Consider the following 17,657-nt stretch of genomic DNA (forward strand, 5'->3'; position numbering starts at 1 on the left):
ACCAGTGTGTAAGGATTGAATCAAATCAAACCAAATGATATCTCCAACATTAACCCTGATATCTAATGTCCATATTTTGAGACTCTGACTCCAATTCTGTACTTTTTTAACCACTGCAGGCCTCTCCTCGTGTCCAGCACACAGCCTGACCTGTCTCAGTGAAGACTGCTGACCACCACTAACCAGGCATCGGTGATTTACAAGGTCAAAGGATGAAGGTATTTTCAGGGGCTCATCGGCCTTGTTGGGCTCAGAGTTCCTCATTGCCATAAAGAGAAACTGACAAACACCCAACCAAGCACATAAATACCCCCACGGCTTTCCAGTTTTTAGTCTGTGACTCCCTCACTTTCTCCCTGTCCTTCAGCCTCTGCTGCCCTCCTCATCGTCACTGTGTAGGTGAGAAACAAACTATTTTACTCTGTGGATTTTAGTGGCTAAAACGAACGTTGATGCTCAGTGACAAACTGATGATGGATTGATGAGTGATTGGATTATGATGGATCTGTGTATTTTCAATTAGTCCAATCAATAATGTACTTTACACTAATGTAACCCAAATCGAGCATATTTAGATTCTGTATTGTGCAAATACTTGATAATAGTGAGAATTAGAACAACATTTGAGATGAATGTAATGGAAATTAAAGACAAAAGCAGCGAGGAGCAAATTATACAAACAAATATTCAATGAAATATTAAGAAAATGAACCTACCTATACCTGTACCTATCAGCACAAAGTAAATCAAGTGATCTGAGAGGGACAGAGGATTTTGCACTTCCTCCTGGCTCCACTTATAGGCTTTGGGAAATCTGGCCCATGATTGGAGACTTTGACCAATCACAGAGTAGTTCTAGTGAGTTCTGATGCTGTATAAAGCTAATACACACTGGTAACAGCTCCAAGGAAATAATATAAAAAAAAACTCTAAAGGACAGTCGGACAATAGAGAATTAAACACAGGGCAAAATATGGGCGGAGCCTTTTAGAGATGAAGAGATTGGTCTCCGTCATCTGTACAGAATAAAAAAAAAAAGTTATTCAGCTCTCAAGAGTAACTTAAATTATAAACGTATTCATTTACTTTTCCTCGTAAATGTCACCGCTGACCTTTGACCCCGAGGCCAGGATTAGCCGTGACCTGATGGCTCAGAATGTGTGTGATACCCGAATCCTACAGTTTCTATTTTTACAACCGAGAAATGACGAGGAATGTGAAGAAATCACATCTGAAGACGAGACACACAAGTCCTCTTTAGTGCATTCAGGCCTGATTTAAAACGGTTAAAACAAAAAATAAATAACAAAACATAACCTCAGATCTAAAATGCACTGAAGGTTTAGTGTATGATGGTGGTAATAAAATGCTTTTTAATTGAATAAACTCAAAGTTAGTTGAATACATTTTCATGTGAGAGATAAGCATGATCAGTTTAAAAGAAAAAATTATATGAATGTGCTCGTTTAGTGACGTTTTGTCGATAAAGCTAAAATTCAAAACCGGTGTAGTTTTTCCTCCTGTCAATCATGGAGTCTTTTTTCTGACTGAAGGGTCAAAGGTCAAAGGTCTGCTCCTGATGTGATTATAACATGCTTATTTGAAGAAAAAGTAACATTAAATGGTGTTAATTATGCATTCTTTTAAACTGTAACTGAATCGTGTGTCGTTTAAATTAAATTACTATTTATTTTCTTTACTTACTACTGTTGTTTATATTCAGTGTTTCCTTTCACTTAATACAGTCTCTCGTTCATTTCTTATCCTAATCAGAGTCTGAAAGCAAAAAGTATCCAAGATGTCTGAGTAAGTATGACTTTACACGAAACATCCATAATTATTATTTAAGTTTGGATTTTGTAAAGAGAGGAAAATGTTATTTAGCCTTTGAACAACAAACATTGTGTGCTTTCCCTCTTATGATAAATTACGCAATTTGAAAGTTATTCTGTAATTTCCTGCATCTTTGATGTTAAACGCTTTGAATTTCATTGAGAATCCATTTTTGATGTCATGTTTTTGTTAATTACAGGGGAAAGAAGATGACATCGAGCCGCAGGCATCATCTGAAAGTACGAATCTGAACCGTGATTTAACCACAGAAAACTAAGCCATGATTTGTGATAATAATTATGCCATGCACTAAAATACTCATAAAATCAACTTGTTTTCCAGAGTTTGATCCTGTCGATCGCTGCTAACTGGTTGGAGCAGGAAGCCAAAGAGAATGTAGAAGCCAAAGAAGCTTACATGGCAGAGAACTGTGCCGCCCCTGACCTGAGCGGAGACCAAGCAGCTATGATTGTAAAAAAAAAAAAAAAAAAAACAAACTCTGAAACTCCAACGCTTTGTGTCTTGGAAAACACTGGAGTCGTGCACAGTTTATTTATTTATCTTTTTTCATATATGAACAGGAAATCTGCAAAAAGCTGTCCCAGTCCCTGGACAAGATCGATGAGGACAGATACGACGCTGAGGCCAAAGTGGCAAAGATGGACAAAGAGGTAACCACATCTGTTTGGTAATTAGACTTTACAATTCAGATACAGTCCTCTACCAAACGGTTGAGACGTCTGTTCATAATAGAAGTACAACATTCAGAGAAGTCACATTCAGTGCAATTTCTTGATCGATAAATTGAAGTAATCATTTTAACAACACTAACCCTTTTTTTCCCCTAATTTTACCAATGACAATGACAATGACAATGACAATGACAAGTCAATTGTTTGGTAGAGCATGTTTTGAAACAATTATCTGACCCTTATAAGACTTATTTTTGTTGAATTAAAGGGATAGTTCGGAATTTTGGACATAAGACCTATTTTCCAACTCAGCCGGTGTGATGGAGACGTTTTCAAGAAATTTCATTCAGCTCTTCTAGTTGCCGAGTTCGCTGGTGCTATGGCTAGCGCCATATTATATTTTTATTTAATCCAAGTATTGGGCTACTGTGACCCACCGGGTTTCTGTCACGTGCTTCTCTGTTGCAGTGGTGTGGTTACTTCACAACTAACCAGAGCACCACAGACAGATATGTCCATCAATAGTCTAGTGTTTTAATTGATTTGCCTCAGGTGCACTGTGGAGTCTGTATGAGTGTAGCACCAGTGAACTCGGCAACTAGAAGAACTGAATGAAATTTCTTAAAAACGTCTCCAGACGTCTCTCAATCACACCGGCTGAGTTGGAAAATAAGTCTTATGTCCTAAATTCCGAACTATCCCTTTAACTTACATAATTCTGTATATAACTCCTCCTGTGAAACGATAATATGTCAACAAAATAGTCTTACCTACGAAAGTCCCGCCGATATGTGTCATCAAAGGACGAGTGAATTTTCGTTGTGCCACGTGCTGTTTGAAGGAATGCTGTGAAGGCAAACTGCTCACAGACACAATGGTATAGATGGCTCATTCAGGTCGAGTTCAGCTTGATGCCTTTTTCAATGCGATATAGTGACTTAAAGTGTGTTTGACCAAATAGTTGAGTGGTAACGGGTTAATCAAAGTGTTAGGCATTTGGGTTTAAATCCTCTCTCTCTTCAAGGTACAAAAAGGTTTTATTACTTGGCTGATCTTCAGTATTTGACGTTACTCCCTAACTTTCTGTGACAGTTTCAGTCTGCTGTGTCGCAGATTCTTGAGCCTCTCTCCTGTGTCTTTAGATCGAGGACCTGAAGATGAAGGTGGTGGAGCTGGCTGGAGTGAAGAAGCCCGCCCTGAAGAAGGTCCGTATGTCTGCTGACGCCATGTTGCAGGCTCTGCTGGGAGGGAAACACAAGGTGACCATGGACCTGAGGGCCAACCTGAAGCAGGTCAAGAAGGAGGTCAAAGAGGAGGTGAGGCCGTTAGTGCATTGTGTCTTTGAGACGTGAAAAGTTGGAGGACGCACCTCATGCAGCGTTTTTTTTGTTCCACGTGTTCGTCCGTCAGGGTGCGGAGGCAGTGGGCGACTGGCGTAAGAACATCGAGGACAAAGCTGACAGGAAGAAGATGTTCGAGACGTCTTAAAGACTTTCAAATTCAACTTTGCATTTTCACTTGTTCTGGTCTGCGATGCCCACGGTTACATCTGAGCCTTTTTCATGGAATGGGGAAAAAACTTGTGCCATTAAATTGTTATTTTTTTGAATAAGGCAACGTTGTGATTCTGTAATCTTTTTTTTTTTAACAGTCAAAATTTGATGTCATATAGATTTAGTCTGTATGATTACATCTACTGATTCAAGTCAATGCTGCAGATATTCATCTTACAGTATATTTTAAAAAAATCTCGGAAAGTTTGGTTACAAAATCCTGACCATGGTTATGTTCGGTCTAAACATCCAACCTCCATGATACACTGCAGCTAACTGGAAATAGTTATTTACCTTCTCACGTTGAACAGCGGAGAGTCTCTCCTCAGTGTCAGTCATCAGATATGACTTCCTGTCACCCTAAGTAGCTCCACACCTCTTTGGTTTTACTTCCTCTTAATATTTGGTAACGATCGCCAACAAAGCTGCAGCAGCGTGGAGCTCCGTAAATGGTGAGTAACCACTTCCTCGTTTCATTTTTTCCATGTTCAATTATTGTCTGAAATGTCCTTAAATGTCCTGAAGCCTTGATTTTAAATAGTACCTGATGTAAAAGTCAAATGTGAATCACTTCCTGCATGTTTTTCAGTTAAACTATATGTGTTAAATGACCTCATTGTCATTTCTCACTAAGACAGTTCATTTAATACACAGACATAGTTTTGCTTGATGTAAACATACATCTGGTTTGGTCAAAGATGATGTTAAAGTGATGGAGGGTCAGAGCATTTGACACATGTTGCTTCAGAATGGTCTGAATGACCCTGAAATGATGTCTTTATCATTTCTTTAGTAGCTCTGCAGTGTAGGTTTGTTTTACTTATATAGTTGCTTATATGTACAGCCAATAGGAGCATCCTTTCTCCTCTGGGAACTGCCCTGTGATTGGTTCACAGGGCAGATTTCACCACAGCTGTACACGGTGCTCAGAGGCCGTGCAGATGTTTTGTTTTCCCTCGGATCACTTGATTTACTGTACGTTACGCTGGAAACTTAAACTCTCGTGGTGCAGAGTTCGACGGTGTTTTCAGAGGAGAGAAGCAGCAAACAAACCACGTTTCATTGTTTCTGTTTATGCAAACTAAACACGACCCGATCTGCGGGGTTTAAGATTTTATAGCCGTATCATTTGCCTACCGCAGCTTTAACCTGCTGCTAAGGAAACTGAATCTCTGCACACACACACACACACACACACTCACTCACACTGTGCCCTAACTGTTGAGTAACAATTGCTTCATCCCCCTCGCTTGTCTCCGGGGGAGGGAACATGATAGCGTCCATTCACTGTCCAGTCCGTGGTGGCAGCGTCCTGGGCAGGAATTTATGAGGTTCCTCTGAGAGTTGTGGAGGTATTTCTGGAACCTGTTGGCCCATTGGTCTGAAGTGTCTACACTACCATAAAGAGGACTGACTTTTGTGCTGAGTGAGCACTTCGCACACTATATACCCTGTTAAATCTTAAGTGTATGGGACTCGGCAGTGCACCCCCCTCCCCCTCGGTCCTCCTCGTCACGTTCAGTGAGGTGAGGGTCTCTCCTGCAGCTTGGCTTCTATCGTTGTGCCTGGAAACGGATCAGAGTCACGCTGAGGTCTGGTTCGTTTGGCCTTGTGTTGGACTTGTTTTTTGTTGTTTGTTTGTTTTGTTATTGTTTTAATGGTGGTGCTACAGACAGGTGTGACCTCTAACCTTTGAGGCTAGTCTGGAGGTAGACGCAGAGAGGAGTTAGACAGTGAGACATCAGCAGGGACTCTTTGGAGGGACACTGTAGGACATTCAGCACAGGCAGGTTGACATTTGAACTAATTGGTGAAGTAAAACTAGCAGATGAGTAATTTTGTCGTTTTATTTGTTGAAAATGCATTGTTTGGGTGTTTTTCAGTTAGCTTTGCATGGTGTGGCTGAAAATGTTAGTTTTTAAATGTTAATGTTCACCTTAAATCTCATTACAATGTCATAATAGCATTCTAATTCATTGAGTATTAATTGTACAATTGAGTTTAAAGAAAGACAGCTATTGACATATTGATTGATGCATTTATTGGACAGAATTGATGTTTGTGTAAATTAGATTAGATTTAGTAGATTTCTTTCGTTACATTGTTCTCCCCATGAAGACACTTTGTTGTGTCTCCTTTGTTAGATTGAAAGTAACCGTTTGTGATTTTGACAGAGAGAAAAATTGAAGATGTGATGTTAATGTTGCCACTAATGTTAAGGTTAAAGGTGTCTGTTGTCATCAATATCACTGGATTCAGGATCTGTGTGAAAACCTTTCATAACACAAAGCCTCGGTGTCTACGTTTTTATGAAAGTTTTACGATGTCAGCCTCTGTGTGTTATTGATCCGAGCAGTTTCTGGACACGCCCGCGTCATGCCGATGGTTCGCATGCCGGCAGGATGTTGGAATTGGTGTTAACGGCTCTCACGCGGTGTGCTTTTCCACACGTTCGGTTCCTCTGCTGGAGGCTGTCCGTGCTCAGATCTTTTGACTCCTCGTAAGAAGTCAAATTCCAGACAGAATGTCTTCTGAGGGGAGCAACTGTTCCTCTCAAAGGCCGCACAACATGTCACACCCCCCCCCCCCCCCACCCGCCCTTTGCCCTTCCAAAATTAGCCAGTTTGTGATTACTGGCAACAGGTTTTCCATAATAGTAAAGCATATCACTTTTCCTGCAGGAGGTGAAAAGGTGTCCTCAGTCAATCAGATTTGAGGACATCTATTCATGTCCAATTCAAGAGTCAGCGCGGAACCTTTCTGCTGATGTGAAACTAAAGAAACTTTCTTTTTGTCTCTGAACAGAGTGTGAAGATCACGAGCAGCCACGATGTCAGAGTGAGTACATTCTTCTTCTGCTACGTTCAAGAACAAAAACTGGTGTGAAACTTTTGTAACAGGCTTTATTGTTCTGCTCTGAGACAGTTGGAGCTGGTTGACTTCTGGGTTCTGTTGTAACTTCCCAGAACACCATGGCCAGGTGGTTTTCACCTGAGCAAATAAATAGATTTTGATTTTCATGAAAACCAAGTTTTCATCTTCATTGTTTTTTTGTTTTTTTTTAGAAATGTTTTGTTCCCAAATTCCTAATTTTCCAGTCATTTTGGAGCATTTTTATATCATGATGCTTTTCTTTCATTTTGTTAGACATGACACTGTTTTGTCATGTTTTGATGTATTTTGATGACAAGTACTTTTTATTGGGTGTATTTATTATCTCGGGTAAAAATCACCCGGCGTTAGTGATGGTGTTTTGAATTTGAGCGATAGTGTTCTGGGGTTAATACAAGAACTAGGAAAGATCCTAAATAGGGACGTAAGAAATATGATCACAAACAACATAAGGATTAATAACACGTGCTGTGGTGTGATCACAGGAGTAAACAGTCTGTTAAATAAATGACAATTAGAAATACAATGGTTTTTTTGATCTTTTGATTACAGTGTTCATGACAAATATGTATTTTGTACTAATTGTACAATAATAGTAAAATATTGCATTTATATGCAGCTTTTGGATTCCAGAGAAATGTAATGATGGGAAAAGCCAAATTCAAACCTAAGTAAATATGAATTGAATCAGCGGGTATAGTATGTAACTATAATTAATGGATTAAACTCTTTAAAATGATTAGTGTATTATAGTATTTATCAAAAACAAATTACCACAAGCGACAAAACGATCATTAGAGGAAAACTTCTAACAGTTTCCATGTTTCATTTTTACGATGAGGCGTTGGACAAGTGTCAAACTCAACCTCCTGCTGCTACAGGGGGAAAAAAATATCAAAGTGACAAATTCACAGTAATTCATCCATGAGGCGACATTATCGTCTACGCGCAATTTCACTCTTCACGTAAAGCGATGTGAACACGTGTGACCGCAGCAGTTGACCTCTCGCCTCAGATGACAGCAGCTGTACGCGTCGCTGCCATGTTGACGTGGGCAGATCATGCACAATAAGAATAAGAATAATTCCTTTTATTGCCGTTTCAAACAGTTTCAGTTTGTTTTTTTACGGCCAATAACAATTTCTACACAGTGATCTGCTGAAACTGTAGTTTCTTTAGACAAAAGGTGTTGTTGGGGATTTGCTGTGAAGGAATGCTTCAACATTTCTCTCTGTTCTCTGGTCGCAAGTTACAATCAGGTCTATTGCTGATATTCTATATCTATGTGTAGATTCAAGGCCACAGCATTCCACAACATTCAGTCTAATATAAGAGAAAATAAGTACTTGTTATCATAAGTAAGTAAGTATTATAAGTAAGTGTTATCAATGGTTACTCTTGCCGTTGCATGAAATAGTGACCAGAGTTGTGCAATCACAAGTAATACCAATACCAAGCTCATCTTTACAGTGGACCGATGTCCTGTTATGCTCTTTTCTGTCACTAGGTGGTAGTATTCAGCTGAGCAGTGAGCTGCTTCGATTGACAGCAGCAAATGAGTTTAGCATGATGGAAAATGAAAGCCAGCATATGTATTTCTAAGCTTTCTAAGCTCCAATCCACACATCACAATTCGTTTGTAAGCTCACCTCTACCTAACCTGTTCGCTAAGTCCATGGTTCTCAAACTGTGGTACGTGTACCACCAGCGGTACGCAAGCTTCCTGTGGAGTTAAAGTCAGAATTACTGTTCTACTGTGTATACTATAACAAAAAGATAAAATAATAATGATCAGAGTCACCTTATCTCTCACTCCATCTTAATCTAATATCGCTATACCAGTGCGTGAAGTATATGTGAGGATGATAGAAGAGCAAAATCTTACTGGGAATAAAACTGCCTCCTTGGATGATTTACACCGCTGTATTTTAACGTTGAGCTAAGATGGTGTTACTTTAGATAAGATTCTCCACATTTTCTCAGGTGCTACTTGGTATAAAAACGTCTGAGAACCACTGCACTAAGCTATACATTAAATAAGGACATTGCCTCTGGACACCATAGGAAAACCTATGCAAAACAAACAGCTTTTACACTTTAGGTACAGGTCTGTGCCCTGTCGCTAAAGTAGTGCAGGTATAAATATGTGGTAATGTATCATTGTTTCTCACTTCAGAGCACAAAGTGGATGTTCAAAATTCTGCCATGTAAACACTAGACAAGAGTTCCATCAGTTCTGAGAGTAACCTTGTCATTTTTTGTCTCAAAGTGGAAAGAAGATGACGTCCAGCCGCAGGCATCACCTGAAGGTGAATAATAAAAACCTCTCCCTTTTCTTTTCTTGAGAAGTTTTTGTCACTTAAAAAGCTTTCGTGTCCGCGCAGAGCCTGATGCTGCAGATTGCTGCCAGCTGGATTGTGCAGGAGAAGAAGGACATTGAAGAGGCGAAGGTGGCCTACATGTCCGAGACCTGCCCCGCCCCCGACCTCTGTGGAGACCAGGCTGCTCTCATGGTGAGATGACGACAATAATCCTCAAGATACTGCTGTTGGAGTAGATTTTGTGCCAATCCTAAATTGAAAGATTACACATTACATTTTAGTGGCCAAGCAGCTTGTGAAACTCAGTTTATGGTGGCACGGTGATACGGAGAGCAAGCCATGCTGTCTGAAAAGGCAAAAATTGAGGTAACTCCTGATGTAGGTTCGATTGTTTGTCAACAGGAACTTTGTAAAAAGATCGCCCAAGCCATAGACAAAATCGACGAGTCAAGGTACGACATCGAGGCCAAAGTTCAGAAGGCAGACGTGGAGGTGAGAGGCACGAGATATCGGTATAATTGTTGTCGTTTTTCACAACCGGAGGTCACACACTGTGTTTCGTGTTTCTTTCTTCTCCAGATCGAGGACCTGAAGCTGAAAGTGGTTGACCTGGCCGGAGTGAAGAAACCCGCCCTGAAGAAGGTCCGCATGTCTGCCGACGCCATGCTGCAGGCTCTGCTGGGAGGGAAACACAAGGTCAACATGGACCTGAGGGCCAACCTGAAGCAGGTCAAGAAGGAGGTCAAAGAGGAGGTGAGGACCAGTGCAATATTAAACACACACAAAAACAAAACAAAACAAAACAAAGGCTAATCCAGCAAAGTGGAAAACACATGTAGACTGAGCTTCAGCTGATACTCAGCTGTGTGCATGGTGTTGTCTCTCCAGCCAACAGAGGCAGTGGGCGACTGGCGTAAAAACATCGAGGATAAGGCCGACAGGAAGAAGATGTTTGAGACTTCCTAAAGCTCTCGTGGTCCGGCGAGGATAACACAGTCAGGGGGACATTTCTGTCCGAGGTCTGAGTGACTACATGTGTCTCCAAGTCCCCGTGGGACAGAGAGGGACAATTATTTTCAAAATTATTATTATTATTATTTTTTTTTTAAAACCATCAAAGTTGAGTTTGATCCAAACAGAGACTGGACTGAAACAAAGCTATATTTAAAAACTAATAATTGACAGAGAGCGTGCAGGTTTTCATGGAGTCTTAAATAAATAAATAAGGATTAAATTGTTTACTATTCCACGTTTTAATTATTAATTATTTATCACTTAAAGCATTACGTACTGAGAGTATTTCAAAAACATTGGAAACCACTGATTTCTTAGATACATTTCATTTTCTGTAACACAAGGAATTAAACTTTGGCTGTTATGATGATGACAGCGATGTAAAAAAAAATATAAATAAATATGAGGACTTTGAGTCAATAACACCTTTGTCGAATTTTTGCTTCCAGTGTAAAGAGCGAGGTTTCAATGAGAATGCATACACATAGGTTTATTATTAATATTAAGTGATTTTAGCCACTTAATAAGAAAACATGTGCATTCTTAAGTCTCCGGTATCTAAAAAATCTGAGATTTGCAAACTGCTCACTCTCCCGTACCGATTCCTATAGAGAAAATCTGGATTATTTAGCCTTTGCCGTGACACTGGAGTTGCTTGTCGACCTTTGCCTTCTTTTGTTAAGTTTTTGTCACCTTGGTAAATCTGAAAGATGGATTTTAAAATCCAAAGTCACAAAATAGATTCGAATAGCAACTTCTGTACGTGTACCACACGGACTCTGGGTTTAGGTTTGGGGAGTGAATGTGAGCAGCAGTGAAACGAAATACTATATATATATATGATGGACTTACTTTAAGCAGGCTTTGATTTCATTAGCTTTTGTCAATTATCCATTAGCATTACCAGATGCTGAGGGCTAACAACTTGGCCGTCACTTAATATCAAATTATAATGAGTTATTTCTTTCTGATTCTTTATTAATAGACTCATTTTCCATCATAAATATTTTCGTATATGACCTTTTTGTCGTTCCACATCGAAAAACAAACCCTTTTAGTTTGGTGAAATGTCACCTAAATATGACTTTGATATCTTTTTCTTAAATAAATTAGACCTTTTTTCCACATGATCAGCCCTCATGGGTCATTTGAGTTTGAGAGCCCAGCTCTAAAGTCAGTACACAAACATGAAATCGATATCCAATCCAATTATCTGATCATCTCATGTTCTGTCTCTCAAAATGTGGAATTATTCCTTTGGAAATAAAGAGAATTCCTCGTAAAGATTTATATTCGTCCAGTAGATAAAATATCTCATAGTGGTTGAAATCACTGTTAACAAACTGAAATTACTTCTTGAAAAATTCAAGTGGGAATGCAGAATTGAAAGGACATTTTTTTTTGGAGAGGAGTCCTGAGTCTTAAGGATTCTTAAGGAGTCTTAAGGAGTCTTAAAGAGTGTCACCCTGGCCTCACTTTGTTCAGTTTGGGGTTCTTTACTCCTTGTAACCCTCACACTCTGCCCCAAAATACAGCAAATCAGATAAACTTGAAGTCTGTTCACTGCAGAGAGGGCGGTTAGCAGAGTGGGGCCGGGCTGGGGTGTATTTCAGGAGCTCGTCGGCCCATTGGTCTGACTCGGAATCCATATCCTTAAAGAGGATCTGGGCAATTTGCTGAGGCATCGCAACCCACCATATATACCCTATTTCATTTTTCACTGTCTGTGGCTTTGGCAGTGTCCTCTTTTCCTCCACCAAGTGTGTCTTATCCTCTTCTTCCTCCTCAGGTGAGAAATCCTACTTTTTGTCGTCATTTTTTTTTGTGTTTTATTTTTTGTTTGTTTTTAAATCTCATCTCTGAGAGCAGCATCTTCTACTTTACCCAAAAAAACAAAAAAAACAAATCTTAGGCTTTTGTTTCTCCACATTTGACCTACGGTGACATCCTGAACTCACTTTCCACGTGTTTACCGTGACATCTGACCTGCGCTGACAGACCCTAATTTATTGGACCTGTTCACCTCCAGTGGTTTGTTTTATGAGCCTCGAACTGTTTGCAGCTCTCAGTGTTAGAGGGTGATTGTCACTCTCGGACAGCTTGAATGCCACTTTGTCACCATGTCTGAAGAATTCAAAGAGGAAAAGACATGTCATTCTAAATTTGAGTTCAAATTTGTGATGGTTAAAATGAAATTCCTTTAAATCTGTGCTGCTTTTTTAGTCTCAGAGAGCATGTTTAAAGTAGTAACAATCAGACAGACTTAATGACACCTGAATGCTTTAATTAACTTCATTAATATTCATATTAAGTGTTAATATCTTGGTGGCTGTTCAGTTATAAAGATTGCAAAGTTGTTAAATTGGAGCATGAGATGGTGCATGAAGGTGTGCTTCGTCTGTTGAGTCGCAAAAATGATCTTAAAATGTTCTACTTTTGTTTCAAACAAGTGAACAAATTCAAACACAGCGCCAGATATGGGCCTTATATATATATATTTGACTATAAAGGGAATTTAAAGATTAAAAAAAAAAAACAGTTTTATATTTAGCTAATGACATTCCTGTTGGATATTTTTTTCCAAATTAACCCTTCGCCCGATCAGGCCGTAAACTGTTCGGACTCGACACTCGATCCCCGAGTTTCCCAGTTTAGTTCAGTTGACGTCGCTGCTCTTCAGCTGTGGCCTCGGATCGCGTTACAGCGCAAATATTCTTGTCCACCGTTCTTCGCCATAGCTGTAGAACATGCTGATCTCGGAGAATCCCACACTGCCTCGCTGATATGATCATCCCAGGTCAAAAAAAAAAACGGTGAACGTTTCCTCCCCTCAGTGTTTGTTTCTGTGTTTCTCCGTGCAGGTCGTGAACCACAAATACTGCCAGGATGTCTGAGTAAGTCTGAGCAACGGCTTTTCCGTCACATTTATATAAAAATGACCTCAATTATTTCTGCGCTAGAAAAGCTTTTAACACCGTGAACACAGAATGTAAAATAATACTCTAAAATGATGTGACACTTCCTGTCTCCAAACAGGAAAAAGATGACCTCGAGCCGCAGGCATCACCTGAAGGTAACCAAACAAAGATTCTGACATAAGTTTTGACCATCTGCTCTTGATCTAATGGTCAACTAGAGCTTGATCTGATCTCGATAATCGCTCAAAGCTGCTTTACTCTACACCTCTATCATACCCATTGACCATCAGGACAACAGTCATTGACACGTGTGTGTGTGTGTGTGTGTTCTTTCTTTCCTGTAGAGTCTGATCCTGCAAATCGCCCAGAACTGGCTCACGCAGGAGAAGAAAGATGATGTCTCGGCAAAAGAGGCCTACATGGCAGAGCACTGTCCTGCCCCAGACACAAGTGGAGACCAGGCCGCTCTCATGGTGAGAGAAGCACAGATATGAGCTTCAGTTAGAATTTATTTGGGTGGAGAAAAAAAAGCCCAGTTCACGCAGCTTTGTGTGTGAAAGCAACAAGCTCAAGGTTTTCTGGAGAAAGTAGGAAGTCAACAGGTGCAGCAACGGAAACCTCCGCAATATTTCTTTCATTGATCAGTAGGAAAAAAAATGATTTAATGGTTGGCTTTAAGCTACTTTCTTTACTTTCAGATGACACGTGTTTATGACCACAGAGAGTGAAGGGTTTATCGTATAGATGCTCTATAAAACAGAGGAAACAGGTCATTGTTGTGAGGACAACCAGTGCTCTGCAAATACAGGATGTTAGGCTACTTAAAAACCTTCTCTGTTCATAAACCTGCTTAGAAATCAGAACAATACAAACACAAACATCATCTGAAAATGTCGCATTTTCAAGTTGTGGATTTGGTAACCTTACCTTCCCATAATGCTTCTCAGGAACCTCAGAGATGCTGAATTGTGATGAAGTTTTCAATGGAAACACACTAAAATTTTCAATTTGGTGTTAAAATCATAGTTAGAATGACATTTTTCAGATATGAATCAGACCACTAAAGATATGTAAACACACTTGTACTCAAATGAGAACTGCGTTTGTATTTCAGGAAACCTGCAAGAAGCTCAGTGCCCTCATCGACACCCTGGACGAGGAGAGGTACGACGCACACTCCAAAGTGCAGAAGGCCGACAAGGAGGTAAAATTCTTGCGTCGCCCGCAGCGCCAGCGACCTCCTCCAGAGCAGCAAACTTGATCTACTGACTTCTTGTTTGTCTCCCAGATTGAAGACCTGAACATCAAAGTGGTGGACCTGAGAGGTGTGAAGAAGCCCGCTCTGAAGAAGGTCCGTATGTCTGCTGACTCCATGCTGAAGGCTCTGCTGGGCTCCAAGCACACGGTCAACATGGACCTGAGGGCCAACCTGAAGCAGGTCAAGAAGGAGGTCAAAGAGGAGGTGAGTTCACAGTGTGTAAGCAGGTAGGCCTGGTAGAGATGTTTGGTTGGAATCTATCTATCTATCTATCTATCTATCTATCTATCTATCTATCTATCTATCTATCTATCTATCTATCTATCTATCTATCTATCTATCTATCTATCTATCTATCTATCTATCTATCTATCTATCTATCTATCTATCTATCTATCTATCTACTAGGCATAGGGCTCCTCTGAGTTGAGAGACTCCAATTTCTAAATTTGAGATTTGAATGTGAGGCGTGACTGATTGTTTGTCTTTGTATATCAGCGATGTGATGCACTGGTGAGAGGTGAACTCTCACTTCATGCAGGCGTCAAGTTTTATTAGACCTAATGTGGTTTTACTGTAACCTAAAATATTAAGGGAATACGCATTTATAAAGCAAAGTTTGATGTTTATTAACCTATAGATTTGAATATATGTAGTCTGCAGAGGCGGTAAATTCATGATCCTCATCATGATGATGTAGTGAACCATCTGTAGACTGTCAAAAGTTACATTTCTGTGATAGTTGAATCTGTTTTTCTGTTTACTTTCACTCAACACATATATATTGTATTGAGCTGGTGTTGGTGCACCTCCGCAAATACACAGACAAGGATGCCTTCTCTCATATGAACAGGAGATTAATATATTTATTTTTTATTTCCCTTCTATCTGCAGCCTACAGAAGCAGTCGGCGACTGGCGTAAGAACATTGAGGATAAGGCAGACAGGAAGAAGATGTTCGAGTCTGCCTAAGCCTGAAACAATGCCGCTTTTTTTGTCATTCTCTTTGTATGAACTCCACGTGTCTTGCATCAGTTGGTTGACCCAGGTGGCTGTTTTTCTGTTTTCTTTAAATCACTAAGCAGGTTAGTTTGTCGGGGAGAGGAAAATTACTTACTGAAGGTGTCGTCTGAAGGTTCCTTTTTCTTTCTTTTCTTTCTTTTTTTTTTTTGCACTTTGTTTTCTCTGGAGGGTGAGGAGGAGGAGGAGAATGTCGAGAGTTTCTGCAGGTTCACACGCCGACGCGCGACACCAAGTCTTAAACTCCACACATTCAGGGAGACATTCTCACAAACGGAATATACAATGTTGAATAAACCAAATAAAGTCAAATGTGGAAGTAAATAGGTATTGTTGGTTTTGTCTTTTTCTTCTGTCTCACCATTTTCACATTCACACTGTTAACTGTAACTGTTAACTATAAATATTTGTATTTGTTTTGTATTCGAATTTAGAATGAGTGTTCAAAATTATTTTAAAAAGCGCTAATATAAGCCAATTAAATATATCCATAATTAATGCTATAATATAAACAACGTAATCAGTAGTGTGTGATTGTGTGATTGTTTAGTGAACATCATCACAACAAATTTTACATTTCATAGTCGTTGTGTACGAAGTCATAAATAAAGCCAATATATTTCATATATATATGTTATATAATTTCAAGATAATTATTAATTCAAACATATCTTCATAGTTTTAGCCAATATCCTTTTTGATGCTGAAAGGAAGTCAATTGTCAATTAAGCTGCCACCCTGCCAGTAGGTGGCGCTATTTCCTTGACTTAGTTTTCCATATTGATATTTTCTTGACAGAGCTCTTATCTCACAATGAAGTTTCGAGGAGATTGGGTAATGTACAACAACATTACAGGCCACTTCCTGTTTTGTGGCGAAAAGTTGAAATTAGCACATTTTCCGATGGTTGCCATAGCTACGCTCTTTTGAATATGCGAGACTTTTTAACATTCGTCGTGTTTATTTCTGTTGGTACGATTAACGTGCTCAGACAATTTCGTTAATTACGAAAGATGTACAAATCGCCATAATAGAAATTCAAAATGGCGGACTTCCTGTTGAGTTGAGGCCACGGTCCCGGTTGACTTTTTGTCCGTCTTGGGCTGTGACACGTTTCCACCAAGTTACGTGAAATTTGGTGTAATTTAATTTTGGCTTTGTCCTACCAGGTTTCACGTTTGGGGGGCGCTACTGAGCTATTTTGTACTACTTTTACGTATTTCCCATATTTTCTAAACATTTTCGCCACTTCTGAGTTGAGTGAATCTTTTTCGTCCCTTTTCACCAACATTTTGTACCTCAATAATTGGAAGAAAAAAACGAAGTCCAGGAATTCCACTCGGCCCTAATATTTCACTGAATCAACTGATGGCTCTTCACATTCAGCGTAATAAAAAGGTAAGGTATTTCAATTTTCATTTTTTTCCAACACATTCATCTTTAAACTACAGTATATTAAAAAACTATATGATTTAGGGTGAATCCTCAGGGAAAACCCCCGCATACTTGCAGACTAATGACCGTACTCCAATGTGTTTCCTGATTTGTTAAACATCACACAACAGCAGATCTGATGAACCCAAGCTTCTACAGCTCAGACAGATCTCTATGTGACTCATACAGCCAGCTTGAGCCTGGCTTTTGTGTCATGACTCTCATTTGACTCATGGTGATAAACAAATGTTTGACAGGGAAATAAAAACCCTTTTAAATTTTGAAAACTTGACACTGCATGTTGTTCTGATTTTCAGGAAAACCAGAGACTCTTCCACAAACCTGGACACAATCCCAACATCTACAGCAGTAGCACTTAAGGTGACACAGTATCATTTTACTATCTTTGTGACTATTTTCAATGTAATTATTATATTCACTGTGTACTTTTTTGATCTACCAAGACTTTGTTACTTACCTATACAACTTTTCCTGTATATATGTCTGTATATATTGTTTTGAATTTCCAAAAGTATGGGATTTAAAGTTCAAAGTTTGGAGGACATGAATGTGTCAGGTCCATAATCATGAAGTGTTTTCAGCTCAAGTTTGTGACAGAGAAACCGCTGAATGAGCATCTTCTGAAAACTTTTACCAGAATCATCATCATCATCATCATTATTCTGCGGATTATTTCACACACACAAACCTGGCAACCCCCC

General features: G+C 39.5%; 2 protein-coding genes across 2 annotated transcripts; both read left to right on the forward strand.

The window, feature by feature from the left end:
* Positions 1–1,798: 1,798 nt before the first annotated feature.
* On the forward strand, positions 1,799–10,659 carry LOC310930705 (uncharacterized protein; the record flags this gene model as incomplete). The annotated part of the gene is made up of 12 exons (XM_083893747.1): positions 1,799–1,806; positions 2,033–2,072; positions 2,176–2,304; positions 2,415–2,504; positions 3,668–3,841; positions 3,936–4,006; positions 6,893–6,916; positions 9,240–9,279; positions 9,355–9,483; positions 9,694–9,783; positions 9,871–10,054; positions 10,193–10,659. The coding sequence occupies 12 exons, from the start codon at positions 1,799–1,801 to the stop codon at positions 10,255–10,257; spliced, it is 1,044 nt and encodes a 347-aa protein (XP_083749873.1). The 3' UTR covers positions 10,258–10,659.
* A 1,345-nt stretch (positions 10,660–12,004) lies between these two features.
* Positions 12,005–15,831, forward strand: LOC310930360 (troponin I, fast skeletal muscle-like). Its single transcript, XM_083893319.1, has 7 exons — positions 12,005–12,094; positions 13,167–13,199; positions 13,342–13,378; positions 13,568–13,696; positions 14,338–14,427; positions 14,512–14,685; positions 15,376–15,831. The coding sequence occupies exons 2-7, from the start codon at positions 13,192–13,194 to the stop codon at positions 15,451–15,453; spliced, it is 516 nt and encodes a 171-aa protein (XP_083749445.1). The 5' UTR covers positions 12,005–12,094; positions 13,167–13,191; the 3' UTR covers positions 15,454–15,831.
* The last annotated feature ends 1,826 nt before the right edge of the window (positions 15,832–17,657 follow it).

This window comes from Microchirus variegatus (assembly GCF_963457635.1).
Source record: "Microchirus variegatus genome assembly, chromosome: 8".
Classification (NCBI taxonomy): Eukaryota; Metazoa; Chordata; class Actinopteri; order Pleuronectiformes; family Soleidae; genus Microchirus; species Microchirus variegatus.

Bases quoted from the DNA above. Each gene is read 5' to 3' on its own strand.
- LOC310930360 (XM_083893319.1), top strand. The intron at 13,379-13,567 runs GTAACCAAACAA...TCTTTCCTGTAG, and splicing joins GCCGCAGGCATCACCTGAAG to AGTCTGATCCTGCAAATCGC. The intron at 13,697-14,337 runs GTGAGAGAAGCA...TTTGTATTTCAG, and splicing joins GAGACCAGGCCGCTCTCATG to GAAACCTGCAAGAAGCTCAG.